The following is a 16213-nucleotide window of genomic DNA, read 5'->3' on the forward strand; positions in this document are numbered from 1 at the left end:
GAGGCGGGGGGACGTCCAGGCATGATGGTGATGTGTGTGGTGGAGCACAGAGAAGATTCTCTCCGTGTTTGGAGCAGGCAACAGAAGAATGTGGAGGACGTAACTGTTGTACTCTCTCTCCTTTGCAGGGAGATGTGGGGCCGGCAGGACCCCCCGGCGTGCCAGGCTCTGTGGTGAGTGACTGAAGGTGGGACCCATGCGCTCATGAGCTCATGGCATTGGTCATAGAGTACTACTGACTTCTCTGCATAAAGCAGAACTCATCTGATTGAGAGACCTTGGATAGGGATCGACAGGCAGTTGGTGGTTGCCAAGGGGGGAGTGAAACCAGGAAATACTATGTACGTTCATTAAATAAGGCCATAATGAAACCCACTGTTACGTATGCTTAATGTGTGCTGTTAAAACCTTTATCAAAAAGGGCATTCGATATCAAACACTGAATCAGATTGGGGAAGAATCATAAGCCACTGCATTGTGACACGCAGAGTGGATAGCTGGGATGGAACCGAGAGTGTTTGGTGACTGTTGAGGACACGATGACACCTTTGCTAACTCCTGTCTGTCTCTCAGGTGCACAGAGAGGGCCTGAAGGGAGAGCAGGTATGGAAAACAGGTCTTTCCCATGTTGGCAGAAGAAAAGCCACAGCTATGGGGTTGGGCTCAGGCATTCTTTCAGGGATGGGTCCAGTTGACTTCCAGCTGAGAGTCAGAAGCCTTTGTTGCCTCCTGGGAGCTTGGGGAGCTTGGGACCTTGTCAATGAAAGGCCTTGGGTGGTGGTGTTCCTGTTCAGGTAGAGAGGAGAGTGGTGACTAATGCATAGTTTCTTGTCTTTTCAGGGAGCCCCTGGACCAAGAGGTCACCAAGGCCCACCTGGACCTTCAGGAGCACCGGTAAGTCACTCCTCCCTCATGGCAGGGTGTACTTAAACACCTGTAAGTCTGGGGATGCATATTCTTTCCTGTTGCTGAACAGGGGAGTATTTCAGAAGCTCTGTTCTCGCTCAGGATAGGAGCTGTGGGCTTTTACCATCCTCCACGGGACACTGAACTGTGGACAGGGGGCATTGCTGCTGACGCACAATCAAGTGCAGAGATTACGCAGCCTGCACTCAGAGCCCCTTGTCCCCCAACAGGCCGTGATCAGGACGCTTGGTGTGTCCGTTTCTGCTCAGATGGGTCACTGAAGTGACAGTTGAACCACTTCATGCATATTTACTTTTCCCACCTCTCCGATTAGCCTTGATCGCTCAGAGGCTCTGTGCAGGCGGCCATTGATTTCTGCCTGTGTTAAGAAGCTAATGATGTAGAAAATAACCGTTTGGGAGGAGAACACTGAAGGGTCCCTGTGATCATTTATGGTGGAAGTTCAGATTCTAAGGCTAATTAGTAAAAATGCAGTGAACTCTATGGGGGGCATTTAACTCTCTCTCTCTCTCTCTCTCTCTCTCTCTCTCTCTCTCTCTCTCTCTCTCTCTCTCTCTCTGTGTTAAAGTTTCATTTCCAGGCAACATAATTCTGATTTCTTTACATCGTTGTATTTTTTTTGAGGGAAATGAAGTAGCTGTATCTATACATTGATTCACTTTGGGCTTTAGAGCCTGTTCATCATGAGGGCTCTGTGACAAGGGGTGGAACATAGACCAAGCCTAGATAGTGTTTGATTACAATGTAGTGTTGGGGGAGGCTGCTTGTTTGTTTCCTGGCCACCTAGACTCCTGAAATAATCACACAGAAACTATATTATTTGCAGTCCTGTTTGGCCAATAGCTTAAGCGTATTGGTAGCTAGCTCTTATACAATTGGTTAATTATTATTAATCTATATTATCACATGATTGTGACTGACTGGCAAGGTTCCAGCATGGCTTCTCCCTGACTCTGCCTACTCTCTCTGTATATCTCTTTCAGCATGGTTTTACTCTGTTAAGCCATTGGCCAAAAACAGCTTTTTTATTAACCAATGGCAATAAAACATTCACAGCATATATCACCTCCCACGTCAATGTAACTAGAACCATTTACTATCAGAACTTTTGGATCAATAAAGCTATCTTCTGCTCCACCATTCCAAAGCTCATCTTCTCATAGCTGTGTATCTAGCATAGCTGTAAGCTTTGAGGGATTTAGGTTCTGTGTGTATGTGAATATACATTCTAGATCCATTCTTGGAAAATGATGAATTTCTGTACAGAAGTTGCTCATCTTCAGCAGTGAAGGGATCGACATGATGACGGTTGACTGACTTAAAAAACTAGTAAGAGGCAAAACACAAAACTGAACTGGGTGTCTATCTACCTAGCCTTGGTGCTTCTCACTGTGACGGGTGTGATGGAGAAGGCCTTGGAGCTTTGCTGACGTCCTTCACTAGGGTCAGACTGCTGTCGGGAGAACCGAGGTTACTGAAGATGTTGTTCCTGCTGTACACGCCTGTCATTGGAGAGCAGGGCTTCATGCAGGAGAAGGGGTTGATAGTGGAATTGCTTACGTTAGCCAAGGTTCTGGAAACACCCAGGGGAGGCTTTGTTAAAAGGGAAACAGGATTCTAGGACTACACTTCTTTAAAGCATTGCTTTTGCTTATTTTTTCCATGCAGTGTATTTTTAGAATCGCATTTGTCTGTTTACTTGTGTATTTTACTATCTTCATTCATTTTTATTTCCTTTGGTTTCGTACAATATATTCTCATCATGTTCTTTCACCTCCCCCAACTTCTCCCAGATTTTCCCTACCCTCTCTAATGAAAATTGAAAAAAGACAAGCCAAGTAAAAAATAAAACAAAATCATTAAGATATAATACCAAACCAAACTCAAAAGTGCATGAGCATGCTTGTACACACACACACACACACACACATGCACGTACACATACACACACCCTCCCCCAAACCAAGAAGTCTCTTGTGTTTGCCAGCTACTCCTGGGCATGGGGCCTACCCTGAAGTACGGTTGATATACCAAGGGACTCAGCTTGGGAGGAAACTGATTTTAGCTTTCCCACGGGTATCTATTGCAAATAGACTCTTGGGACTCTTGGTTAGAGGTGTGGTATTGTATCCTCTTCCTTTGTCAGTGCTGGGATTTTATCTGGTTTGACCTGTGCAGGTCTTTTGCATGCTGTCGTAGGTCTGTGAGTTCATAGGTGCATCAGTCCTGTTCTGTCTGGAAGATGCTCTTTCCTTGGAGTCACCCACACCTCTGACTCTTTTAGTCTTCCTGCCTCCTCTGCATAGATCTTAGAGTCCTGGGAGAAGGGATCTGATGAAGACAAATAGGACTGAGTGCTCCAAAGCCTCTCACTCTCAGTATCATCCAGTTGTGGATCTCTGTGTCAATCCCCTTCTATTTCAGGAAGTTTCTCTGGTGAAGGCTGAGCGATGCTCTAATCAATGGCTATAGAAAGATGCCATTAGGAGTCACTTTGTTTCTATACTAGGACTAAACCTCTTAAGGCCAGGACCGATACTTTTCCTATTTGAAATCCATAGGTTTATCACATGATGGGATCTTATAATGAATACTTACGGAGAGATGCTCCTGCCGGTGGACACTCAAGAGAGCATTAGAGTGGAACTTGACTGGAGTGGATAAAAAGCAGGGTGACCATGGAAGGCACTCACAGTTAGATGCCAAAGGCCTTAACCACACAGCCTGTTGCGTTCTTCCACAAACGTAGCTTTGTATCTTTGCTAACAGTGCCTGATGACTCTAATGCTCAATTGATTCATCTCTAATTTGAAAATTATCATTGCCATCACCCCTTACATAACTATGCTGTGGGGGTTAAATGGACTGATGTACAAAATAGTGCTCTTTCCTAAGCCCAAGATGGGCAGCAGTCTGCATCTCTTTCTTCTTTTGAATCCCAGGCAGCACCTCAGAGCCATCCACAGAGTAACTGCTTCTTAAATCTTCATTGAATTGAACAAAACTGGGAAGCTGGCTTTAGTGAATTCTGTGGAGAACAGAAAAAAAAATTGAGTCTGTGTTAAGCAACCCCAGGGAGAGGAAAATATATCCTGTTCCATAATTGGAAACAGCATATGATACTTACTCTGTATCCAAATACTAGCTCCCTTCCCTAGGATGAAGCAGGCTCTACCAGTCGTACCAATGCATGGCTAGGCCACTAAAGGGTCTGCTCAATGCCAGGCATTTTTCCATGCTTAAAGCAGAGTAACTTCTGTGGGGGTCTCCTCTCTTGGGGTGCCCAGAGCTCAGCACGTTTCTCCTTATGAAGAAGGAGAATCGCACATACCGTCCCCTATTGTACCATGCACACACTCTCTTTCCCACTTACACAGTGTTATAGAAAGAAAAGACCATGGCTCTAAATAGAATCTGGTTGGTTACCAAGGAATTCTGCAACATTTGCCATAGGGACTGTGCATATATGATGCCGACTCTTTAAGATAACGAAAGAAGGTTCTGGACAAATTTTACCAAGGCACGGTGATGGAGCCAGCCCTTGAGATGAGGATCTAACCTGCCCATGAAGCTTTCCCACTTGTTCTTTACAACTGAAACGATGCACCGAGCCCGAGGGTCTGCTCTCCATGTGCTCCTCTCGAATGCTCAGCATATGGGTACATCACCTCCATTTTAGAGAAGACATGACCAGGATTTGGCAATGTCTGTTGACCGCCCCGTACCAGAGGACACATATTTATAGACATCAGCATTCGTTCTCTAATTGACATGCACCTTTCCTGGATAATTGTATTTGTGACAACTCTATCTATCTATCTATCTATCTATCTATCTATCTATCTATCTATCTATCTATCTATTTTTACTTTATTGTGTGAGTGTTTAGCCTGCTATGTAAGTGCATAACATGCATGCCTGGTGCCTGTGGCTGTCAGAAGATGGAGTCAGATCCATTTGTACTTGTGCTATAGATGGTTGCAAGACCCCATGTGGGTTATGGAAACTGAACCTAGGGCCTTTGGAAGAGCATCAAGTGCTCTTAACAGTGGAGCCATCTCTCCAGATGGTTTGTCCTAACTTTCATACTTTGGTTATTCTTCCCCAAGACTCAGAGAACCCAAGCTGGTTCCTATGGAGGAAACAAGATGAAAAGAATGGGCACAGACTTAGGAGTTAGACATTTGGGTTTCAGATGCTTCGTCTCTGTGTGCCCCATGCAGACTACTGAGTTAACTATGCCGTTCCTGCTGTGCTCTTCTGTAGTGTGTGTGACATCGCCTGTGTCTTCTTGCTTATAAGCCCGTATCCATCTGTATGTTTTAGATAGATTTAAGATCATAAATTGCTGCTTCCCCTCTGACCATATAATTACCCATTTGGATGCCGTGACAAGTTCCTGTCCAATGAGAGTGAGAGGCAGAGCATATGCCATGCTGTGGAACCCCACACTTAACATTCTCTCTTCTTTTTCTTTTTCTTCTCTTAAAGGGTTCGGTTGGTCCAGAAGGCAGAGAGGGACCCCCTGGGCCTCCAGGTCTCCGAGTAAGTAAACCATGTTCACTTTCTGATGTCCTGCTCACCCACGCTGGCTTCATCTGCGTGGCCTCCATTGTCTGACATCCAAAAAAGGACTCAAGTCCAACCTCTGCCCCAGGAACGCGCAGTGAATATTGAAAGTTGAAAGACTGGGCTCGGCTCATTCATCTGGTTTAGAATCCACTTTGTTCTCTGCCTTGATCTGGGCCTTGGAGACATGGCAGGTAGTCTGTGACTGGTTGTGGGTCTGCTACATGGGGACATACTAGCCCTGTGAAATCAGAATTCCCACCAGAAAGAAGCCAAATAGGGGGCGGTATTCAGAGGAAGCCGTTGACCCAGGCTGACAGTGGCCGAAGTTTCTCATAGGAGATGATGAGGGAGTTCAATTTTGAGAAAAACCTAAGAGAAAATAGAGACAAAGGTAGTAATCCGCTAACGTGTTACAACTTTAATTTGAATATCTGCATTATTATTGAATATTGTAGCTCATGCTAGTCAAATTGATGCAATTATCTTTAATTAAATTTAGTAACTGCCTTCTTTTGTAAAATTTTGATACCGGGCATAGTGTCACAGGCTTTGGTAGGAGGGCTGTCGCAGCATACAAAAAAAAAAAAAGTTGGATACTCTGCAGTATGGCTCATGGCTAACTGGACCAGGACTCGGGCTCAGCTCTGTGATGCTGGTTCCCATCCGTACCCACCACCACTGGAATGTACCCCTGAAGCTTCTGCTCGCTTTTCTAGTCCCTCACGGTGCTCTCCACTTGGTAATTAGATTCAGTAGAGAGATAGGCAGCTCCTGGCACAGCTAACTCCTCTACCCTGCATTTTCTTATCCAGAGGCCATGGAGCCACTGACCCATGGGTGGGTAGAGGTTCTAGTGTCTGATGGAGCAGCCCCTAACCTACTGGATGCCCCATTTGGCCCAAATATCACACAGCTCTTTTGGAGGATGATTTTGCATACATGCCGTGAATTGACTCAGGGAGTGGGGCCCACAAATCCCACATCTTCCACTGTGAAATCATGTGTGACTCTTGTCGCTCATCAGCTCTACCTGTCCTTGCTCACCAGTGAACCCTCAAACAATTCTGTTGAATTTAGCCATCGTGAACCTCCAGGAGTCTGAGAGAAGCTCGTTGTAAAGGTCAGGGACCATGTGGAAAGGTGTCTCCAAGGCTCTGAGGGTGGGAGGCAAGAGAGTGACTTCACATTCACATACTCAGCCATAGCCCATCTCAGTTTCCAGTCAGTCAAATGAAGTCGCTACCATGTTGCTCTCTCTCCCATGTAGTAGAGGATCCTAGGCTTTGAAAAAAAAAGTGTATGGGTTTGACCTCAAGGCTCTGTGACTCTTGGGTGCCGCCTGGTCTTTGCAAACCTGTGGCTTTCTGGCTATAGCGGTGAAGCCTCATAATGGCTGAGTTGCTGTGAGAAGAATGCCCAGAATGGGGAGCAAATTGTCCCACTGCTGGGCTTTTATTCTCTGAACATGTCCGCACGCAGTCTTATGAGAAGGCAACATCGTCACACGTGATGTCATTAGTGTTTATGAGCACCTTGCTTTGATGGCATTGAACTTCTCCAAGTGCCACCTTTCCCAATATAGTATTAGCTGGTCCACGGAATTCTCTCTGTAAAGATGACAATGAGCAGTTTTTATTCACTTACTTAATTTACCCACCGAGAGGAGAAAGGGTATCTTGTAGGGGCTCGCCCATCAGGCCCACCCTTTATTGTCAGGGATTGCCTGGACCTACCGTGTGTGCTTCTAAAATCAGCTGCTCTCATGCCGTGAAGCTCTCAGCCTTGTGAGCCACGTCAACCACAGATGAAACACAGGCTTGGCTTCCTTCATACTGAACACAGCTCGAGAGACTTGAGAACTGAGCAGATATATTGACTTTTGAGATTTGGGGATTTGGAATAGGGAGACTCGAGGGGAGGAGGAAAGATGGAGAGGGTAGGGTAGAGCTGTGTGTGGATTGAGATGTAGATGTGGATGTAGCAAGCTCCAACTGTGTGCTGGACCTGGCAATAACATCTGTGAATTAAGGCCAGGTTCTTAAAGAAGACAGTTGCTCAATGGCCCCTCAGGGATTTCCACCCAGGACTACATACCCTTCTGCAAAGCTTGTCTTTCTTTTGCTCAATCATCCGGTGCACCATATGCCCACAAATTTTATTTTAAGCTCGCATGATACACAGATGTTCTGCTATCTGCCACGGGATTTGCCAAAAAGACATAGGGCTCTACAGACTGATGCTCAAAGTCATCTAAGGCTAAGCTTTGTCAGGTCTCCAGGGAGATGGATAAAGACTCTGAGATATTCAGAGGATAGGGGAAGCTCAGTTTAGATAAGGATTCTGAGTCTTCAGGGAGTGATGTGGGAGCAGGTGCTGTTTGGGGCAGCTTTGTAGTTAAAGGCACGCTGAAGATGGTCACGGGACAAAGGAAGGGTCGCGCAGAGGAGACTACTACAACTTCTGTGCATAGATTACATCCCACAGTGTCATTTGCAAGTCTCTAGTTTGGGCGTGCATCCGTTACAACCCCAAAGAGCCATAGCCATGGCTTCTTGTCCTAGCCCTGCTGAAACTTTACTGGGGACTTTGCCCCATCCATTCTCCTCTCAACATTTTTTCCTTTCTCATTTTTTGTCCTTTTTGGTCTTCTTGTTCTTATCATACCCTAGCCTTCCTCCTGTTCTTTCTAGGGTAACTTCATCCTTTCAACACATGTTTCTTCTTCATTGGCTGGCCACACTGGTGGTTCGCTGAAGGTGCTGCTGTTGATGTTCTGGCAGGCAGAGGAAGGCACACACAGTAGTTAGCATTTAAGTAGGGGATGCAGAAAGGCCCCAGAGAGAATGATAGACTGGATCAGTCTGGGAGGCAATGAGGTGGCAGCTCAGGCTGGCAGCTGGCTGCTTGGCATATCTAGGCAAGGCATGATTAGAGCCATCAAGGGTCTAGCAGGGGATTTAAATAAGAGGACTGAGAGCAATGAGCATTTAGCCTTGGAGGCCATTGGAGGGTGGTGGCTTTCATTGTGTCTGAAGTATGGGGCAATTGGCTGCCTTCACTATGGTCAATTATGGAAATAAATATGCAAAAGTTGAAAAATAGCTAAGTGAACCTCTATATTCCTAATATCTATTTCAACATTTATGAATTCATTGAAAAAGTCTGTTTTATTTATAGCTACATTCAACTCTGCCCATCACTGGGTTAGCTGGAAGCAATGCTTAGTCCCATAATTTGTATATGAATATTTCAGCATATTGTCTCCCAAAGATAAAGGATTTTAAAAGAAACCAAATCATAATACCATTATCCAACCCCAAAATCTGCTAGAAATTTCATCCAATATTTACCCAAGTATTCAGCATGGTCTGTCTCCTCTGTGCCTGGCTGCATTTGCTCACTGTGATGTTTGATTCTACACTGGAGAGTCGGACTTGCATTCTAAATATATTCATTTGGATTTGGGGTCAGTTACAGGGAAGAGGAGAGCATCACTCAGGAGCTCCCTGATAATCAAATGATTCAAATGTCAGCTCAGGCCAGAGCTGGAGACACGGAGGCAATGGGTTGTGGAAGTCCCAACCTGGCCCAGTTCACAGGCTGGGCAGTGAGGTGACTTGGTAAGCGGTTGGATCCTGAAGGGCTTTTGTAGAGCAATGGAGGCAATGAGGAAGACCGTGCTACAGGATGCATCGGGAGAGCGGAGGGCTGTTTCTCTTGCCCTGCTCCCTCTGGTGAGTCACAAGTGGTGACTGGAAGTATCTAGGGGCCTCTGCCCCTCTGATAATGTGTGGCTGTTCATCACTTCCTCCTGTGTTCCATCCTGGAAACATTGTTTGACTTCCGTGCCTGCAAGAACACAGAAAAGAGAAGCAGGCAATTGAGATGTTGCGGGCTAGGAAGCAACTTCCTGTGCCATTAGCCCCTGGCTGAGTCAGGAGAACCTGAGGTAAAATGACTTACTAAAACATTCTATCTCTGTTTCTCTTGCTTTTGACCTGTCATCTCCCCCCTCCACCCCCCATCACTTTCAATTGAAACATCACCAGGAACTACTCCTGAACATCAGGATGCACATACAGGCTATGGGAAGGAATAGAGCAGCTAAAACCAGGCACAGAGACCTAAGCATGCAGACACAGACTAAAACATCAGGTAGCGGAAGGAATCTGGGCCAGCTGCTTTAGAGATTAGCCACAGGCAGACAGCATAATCATTGGCAAGGTGAATGCATTCATTTTAGACAAAGCTGATGTTTTTCTCCAATGACATGGTGAAGGCAGTGTATGGTGCCTAAGCCGCAGCGATGGCCAGCCCTCGTTACAGCATACTAAATAAGGAATGCTTGCCCAGGGTGGAGCCAGCAACGGTGTGATTTGATTTAGCTTCCTCCTGCCTGGACTAGAAGGTAAGGAGGAGGCAGGGACCACTGTCAGCTGGGCTTGGGAGGGGAGCAAAGGTGTCTGAATCTGGAATGTTCCTGTGGAAGAAGCAGAGCGAGCCTAAGGCCATTTTAACACTTGCATGTTCCAGGTTTCCAGGAAGCTCGTTCTCTCCAAGAGGTCTGTCCTCCTTATTGTCCACCCCTAGACACTTGTCCCCTCAGCCAGTGTCCATGTTCTGAAGAGGACTTTGTTGATACTCTTCATGTTGGGGACCCATCTTCTCAGCACTAGGATGTAAAAGCACAGGAGTGGAGACTTTTCTTATTTCTGTGTCTAAAGTATTAGGATTTCACAGCCATAAAACACAAATTTGTGTATATGTGAACTACTTATCCAATATACGGAACCATGTGGGATATACAATCGTATATAAGGGCATTGGTAAGTTTCTTGGATAATTTGTGTGCCAGAGGAAATGGATCAGACATGGAGTCAGATCTCTGAGCACACACATGACTGTGTGGTGTGGAGAAGGGCGGGATCCAGGACTGGTATCTGGTCCCCCAGGCCCTCACCTTAGACAGGACATATCCAGTATAGGTGGAGGGAATGTGGTTGTCGCCTAGCTCTTTGCTGCTGAGTCCTGAATGTATAGCATACATATTTTTTCTTCCTCTTGTCTTGACAAGACAAAAAAAAATATCAAAATTTTAACTTAAGTGTAAAATCTGGAATATTGAATCATGAGGAAGAGGGTCCTGGAAACTCAGAGTGAGAACTCGGTGCCCTGGCCAAGCTCCCTCTGATCGCTGTTGTCTGCTCTTTGCTCAGGCTCACATCAAGCTTTTTGGCCCTTTTGATTATTGTCACGTCTTCTGGTTTCCTCTCATCAGGTAATGAGAACCGAAACGATGATCCTCTCAGATTTCATTCTCCCCTTCTGAAGACAGAGGTTCCCTCTGGTGCTCATGTTCTTTCCCGTGTATCAGTGTCAGGAGGGCGCCCTCTTTAAATGGAGTTCATCTTCCCAGGTGTAGAGCCAGCAGCAGGTGGCAACAGATAACTGGCCAATCACTGCAGGGCTGGTGTGCAGCTTTGCAGTAGGTTTCTCTGAATGTGTGTATATTGTGTGTGTGTGTGTGTGTGTGTGTGTGTGTGTGTGTGTGTGAGTGCATGTATATGTGCATGTGTCTGGAGGTCAGAGATCAACATCAGACCCCCCCCCCCCGTCTATACAAGGTTTCATCATTGGGTTAGGTAGACTGCAAGGCCTATGAGCTCCAGAATTTTTCTCTTCCCCTTGGTGCTAGCATTACAGATGCTCCAAACTTGGATCTTCGTGCTTATGTGCCAAACACTTTACCCACTGAGCCACCTCCCCATCCTAGCTTTATAAATTTATAAATTTTATTTTCCTGTTTGTTATTTAGTTTTCTCTAGGTATCACGGGGTATGGTCGCTTAATCTCAGTTGATCCAAGACCTGAAGAAATGTGTGAGTCCCCAGTGTTGAGAACCAGGTCTGCCTGGCTCCTCCACACCCTCCCCAGATTTAGAACTTGGTGTGTTTTCCATTGCAGAGATCAAAACTGGGAACTGTTTTCCCAACTGGGAGCACCTCACAGAGATCTGACCGACTAAGCGACCGGGCACATCCTGTGTGGTACCCCAGATGCGTGTCATAGTCATCGGTTTCCCTTGGCGCTGAGGTCTCACAGTGGCCAAACCGCATTAGCTGCCCCAGCTCTGACTTCTGTCAGGTTTCAGTGAGAAACACGGGCAGACCTTGTCACTGGCAGTCTGGGTGGCATTTGTTCCCCTCTCCATGGTTGAAACTTCCTGCTGGACCAGATGGGAGCGCAGCGTTTGGGCCAAAGGCGACTGTTTGATTCATTTCAGGGCCTGCAGCCAGGCTTTTGTTAGGCTGTTCTAAGTAGTCCCTGAACACTAGGTTTCAGATCCAAGCAGTAGAAAATGATCATTCTTGACATTTGGAGGCAAGGAGAGGAGGAGCCGAGCGTAAGACCATATGGCACACATTAGCTGACTCGCACAGCCAAGCCTTTTGTGTGCTAATGGCCCTGCCTGTGGCTGTGGTAAAACATCCTGGCTAGGAAGGGTTTGCTGTCCAGAATTTATAGGCCTCTCCTTGGTGGATATGCCCTGTCAAGAGCCGGTTTGCTCAGCGTTTTGGCACCCAGAGTCACTTGAAAATTCTGCCCTCGTGATCAATTACGAATACTTATCCAGATATTATACTGGGCCGCAGTTTGAGAGAGAAGAAAAGTAAAAATTACTGTTAGCAAAATAGCTCTTTGTTACAGAAGAACCTGTCAGATTCAGGAAGTGCGCAGCAGCTGCTCACTGACTTCAGCCGAAGCTAACACAGCTGCTTGGGGGCTTTGGGCCCAGCCCTTGAGATTCTACCTCATTCATTTGTATGGCATACGAGGGAATATATATCTCAAATGTGGTTTCCCGTTTTCCCCCCAGACTCCCGGAAGAAGCGGTGTGGCCCCAGGATGCGATTTTGACATGTTGAAATAGGGGGGAAGTGTTAGAGAGGCAGAAAGTGTGGCCATGGTCTCAAAGGTCAGAAGTCCTAAAGGGGTGTGGGAACTGTCACTCAGGTATGGGAGTTTTAGTGCTGGATGCTGTTGAAAAGGATTTTCTGGCTGTGGACTCTTCAGCCCAAACAGCTCCAGTGTGTCGTGTATATGATGAGGAGCCTCTGACTGTTTTAGGGGTGGGAAGCTCAGACTCATCCTCTGTGGCCTTAGCAGTGTTGACCTGCTGCACAAGTGACCCAGAAAGTCCTACAGGGGATGACCCCAGGAGCGGGGCTGCCTCCTGCAGCTGTGATTGCAGGAGGGAGGGAGCTCTGGGAGTTACCTCGTGGCTGTTAGTGGCCTTCCCTGGTCTCTTATCACACCCTAGGGTTCTTTCTCCATGTTGAAAACCTAATGTTAGCCATGTTTACTTTCCTTGGAAGACTTCTTTGCATTTCTCTTTTCTTGCCATAACCCTCCTACCTGCCATCGAGTCTTGTCGTAGTTTTCTGATGCTGCTAAAACACGATGACCAAGAACACTTAGCGTTTACTTGGGCTTATGATTCCAGAGCTTTAAGAGTCCAGCGTGGCAGGAAAGCCTGCCAGCAAAGGGCAGGCATGGTGGCAGGCGCAGGAACTCAGTGCTCGTCGAGAAGAGGACAGGGATGGAGTGAGACTCTAAACATGTGAAGCTGGCCTCCGTCCAGCCCACATTTCTTCAGACAGTGCCACCAGCGAGGCACCCAGTGTTCAAATCTCTGAAGCTTTGTGGGGGCATTTCTCATCCAAACTGCTGTGTATGTCTGCCCTTCCCGAGTGTTGTGCTTCACAGCCTGGGAAGAGGGCACTTCCCGAGCCAACGACTGTTAGATAGCTCATATTACCATTTCATCTGAGGGCAAAGTCGTCCTTTGAGTAGCGTAATATCTTGGGCGGCTGAGGAAGCAGAGACCCCCACAGCTTCCTGTTGTGAGGGAGGCTCACACCCTTGCTTCCCTACCCTGCACAGGCAGGCAGGCAGGCATCCGAGTTATTCGGCACAGCCCCCAGCCAGGTTTTCACGTCCTTCCTTCTCTTTGACTCCTCCTAGAATCCATTCAATGTTTCCTTCCTATCAACAGAGGGATGCTTGGTTGATCCTGTATTCATCTTGTAAATAATCAACAACTCTCTGTGAAATAACCTGGGGAAAGAGGAGGGGCGTCTGTTCAGGCCGAACACTAAAGGTGTCTGTTTTCCATTCCCCGAGGAGGGAGGAGCAGGAAATGGGCCCTTTATCATCAGCCTCTTCTTAATGTCTGCTCTCTCCAAAGCAGGGTCAGATGCAAGGTGAGATGAGGTGCATCTAAGGTGTAGCTTACTTAAGGCATTTGTGACTACATTTTGAATTTTACCTGGCAAGTGTCTGGAAACTCATTTTGGCATGGATCCCATGTGCCCTGCAGGCCAAGTGCTCTAGTGCCAGGCCTGGATCAGGGGGCTTTGACCAGACAGTCGCTCTCTGAAAGACAGTACATTGCCACATAGACTCTTCCCATCTTTCTAATATCATCTACTTCTGACCCACACAGCTCTCCATACTGCTATGATCTTTGCTGTGGCTCACATCCAGCCCACTAGTGTGTACTAAGCATCCCACCATGTGCCTTCAATCAAACAAAACCAGAACCAGCGCCTGCTTCCAAAAGATGTGTGTCCCAGTAGGGCAGAGAGGCAGTAAATAAACACAGACAGCAGCGGGGTATTGGCGGTAACACATACTGAGGGAGGCCCAGTAAGGAGAGGGGCATAGCAGGTGGAGAGAGTGATGCTTGCATGAGGTTTCCAAGGAGACAGTCAGGTGAGAGGACCATCGAACAGAGACCAGATGGACCTCTAGAGAAGTAACTCTGCAGGCAGGAGGAAGACATGAGAGAAAGGCATTGGGTTTGTGGTTATTTGGCCTGTTCAAGAAAGAGGCAGGGAGCCATTATGCTTGGAGGTGGAGGAGGGTAGAAGGACATGAGGAAAAGGTACAGGAATGGGGGTCATGAAGAGCAGGCTGGGGGCATTGAAATTTGGATCTGAATTAAGAAGCACTGTTATATTTGGGAAGCAGGCATTCCATGGAGGTTTTATGTATATAATCCTGGATTCTCAGAGGGGAAAATTGTGAAGGGAGGTATCTGTTTGTGGGTACCACAGTAGTCCAGGGGTGAGCTGATGCTTGGGTAGCATGGAGTTTGGTGAACATGCAGGTATGGTTTGACCAGCCTTGTTCTGTCTCTAAGCCCCACATGATCGCTCGTGTGCTTCAGTGTGCACATAGTAAACCAGATATGACTATCTTCAGATCTGGACTCGGCTTGGTCCAGGGCACGCATTCTCTTTGGGGCTCCTTTGCCTTCCCCCATTCATGCACCTCAATATTTTCACAGTAGGATGTGAGGAACGTCCTATTCTCATGGGCTTTCTGAGTACACATCTCGTCTTTCTTTGCCCCTGGTCTGTTCCCCATGAAGACTCCTTTTCCTTTCAACATTACCTCAGCAGCCCTGCTCTGGGAGGTCTTCCTGAGTCCTCAGTGCTCATGTGATGTGGGAAGAAGATGAAGAGAAAGAAGAAAAGAAGGACAAGATGGAAGAAAGATGACAGGGAGGAGAGAAAAGAGGGAGGGGCAACAGGAAGAAGGAGGGACAAAGTGAAAGGAGGGTAGGAAGGATTAGGGGACAGAAAAAGACAGAAAGCAAAGAGAACGTACTGGGGCTGCATCCAGAGAGGAACAAAGTCTAATATTCGTGTACATGATGGGGTTCAGGATCACTGGGGACCAGTGGGAGCAAGTTGGGGAGGAGAGAGCAGAGGGCCAGAGACATTGAGAGACCTAACATTCTCAAGTTCCTTCTCCCCTAAGCAGACCTGTGCAGTGATGTTTTGGAGAGCTGTCTTAAGCCTGAACATGTTCTCAACCGTGGAGAACTGGATGGGACCCATCCCTTTGCCTTCCCAGCTGTATAACAGGCAGGCTTTGTTTTCTAGACTTTCAGGCTGGGTCTCTGAACATCTTCACGGGGTCCTCTTGATGAACAGATTAAATTGGAATGAGCAGGTAGGGAAACTAGGCAGAGTTTCCTACTGAACCTGTCTTGAGAAATGTGAATTTTACAGTTTTTTTTCCTTTCAAACTAGTCCCTCCATTTAATCAGGCAACATTCCAGGACCAAGGGAGTAATGCAGAGGAGACTACTTTGGGTCACTTGAGTCATTAAGGTCACTGCATAAATTAAATGCAACAATACACTTCCCAGCTGGTTTGATGATGGGGTCTAATGAGGGTGGTTGCCCCCATGGTCTCTCACTGCATGGATTCTCACCACAGAAGGATGCAAACAGACTCAGTGGCCTGCTTCTCCATGGTTGGGGGCGTCTATACGGATGGAGGAGCGCGTATTATGTGACTGCACAGGGAGGGGGCAGGGGCACTCAGCACGTCCTTCTATAGGATGCAGCTTGGGGAAGTCACTGTTAGACAGCCAGGCTCATGAAGACAGCAGGTCCCACACAGTAATTCTGAAGAGTGGTGTGTGGGGGAGAGGAGGGAGAGAGGAGAGATAGAGTGAATCACACTTCTTTAGACAATTTCTCTGGAGAGACTGAGAATCATTAGGCAGGTTAGGAAAGGGACTCAGGGGTTGTGAAGTCGTGGAGTTGGGTGTGCAGGGAGGTGAGGAGGATCTGGGAGGAGTTGAAGGAGGGGAGAATGTGAGGGGAGAAAAATATTTTCGAATATATATATTATT

General features: G+C 47.0%; 1 protein-coding gene across 1 annotated transcript in view; it reads left to right on the forward strand.

Annotated features, from left to right (window-relative positions):
* The window catches only part of Col22a1 (collagen type XXII alpha 1 chain), a 213363-nt gene that overhangs the window by 72173 nt on the left and 124977 nt on the right, over positions 1 to 16213 (forward strand). Inside the window, exons 18-21 of the mRNA XM_050144864.1 lie at positions 129 to 173; positions 574 to 603; positions 841 to 894; positions 5419 to 5472. Coding sequence (XP_050000821.1) covers positions 129 to 173; positions 574 to 603; positions 841 to 894; positions 5419 to 5472 — 183 coding nt within the window. The remainder of the gene's footprint in view (positions 1 to 128; positions 174 to 573; positions 604 to 840; positions 895 to 5418; positions 5473 to 16213) is intronic.

The sequence above is a fragment of the Alexandromys fortis genome, unplaced genomic scaffold, assembly GCF_014885135.2.
Source record: "Alexandromys fortis isolate MF-2015 unplaced genomic scaffold, M_Fortis_MF-2015_v1.1 scaffold_2_1_26212458, whole genome shotgun sequence".
Taxonomy (NCBI): Eukaryota; Metazoa; Chordata; class Mammalia; order Rodentia; family Cricetidae; genus Alexandromys; species Alexandromys fortis.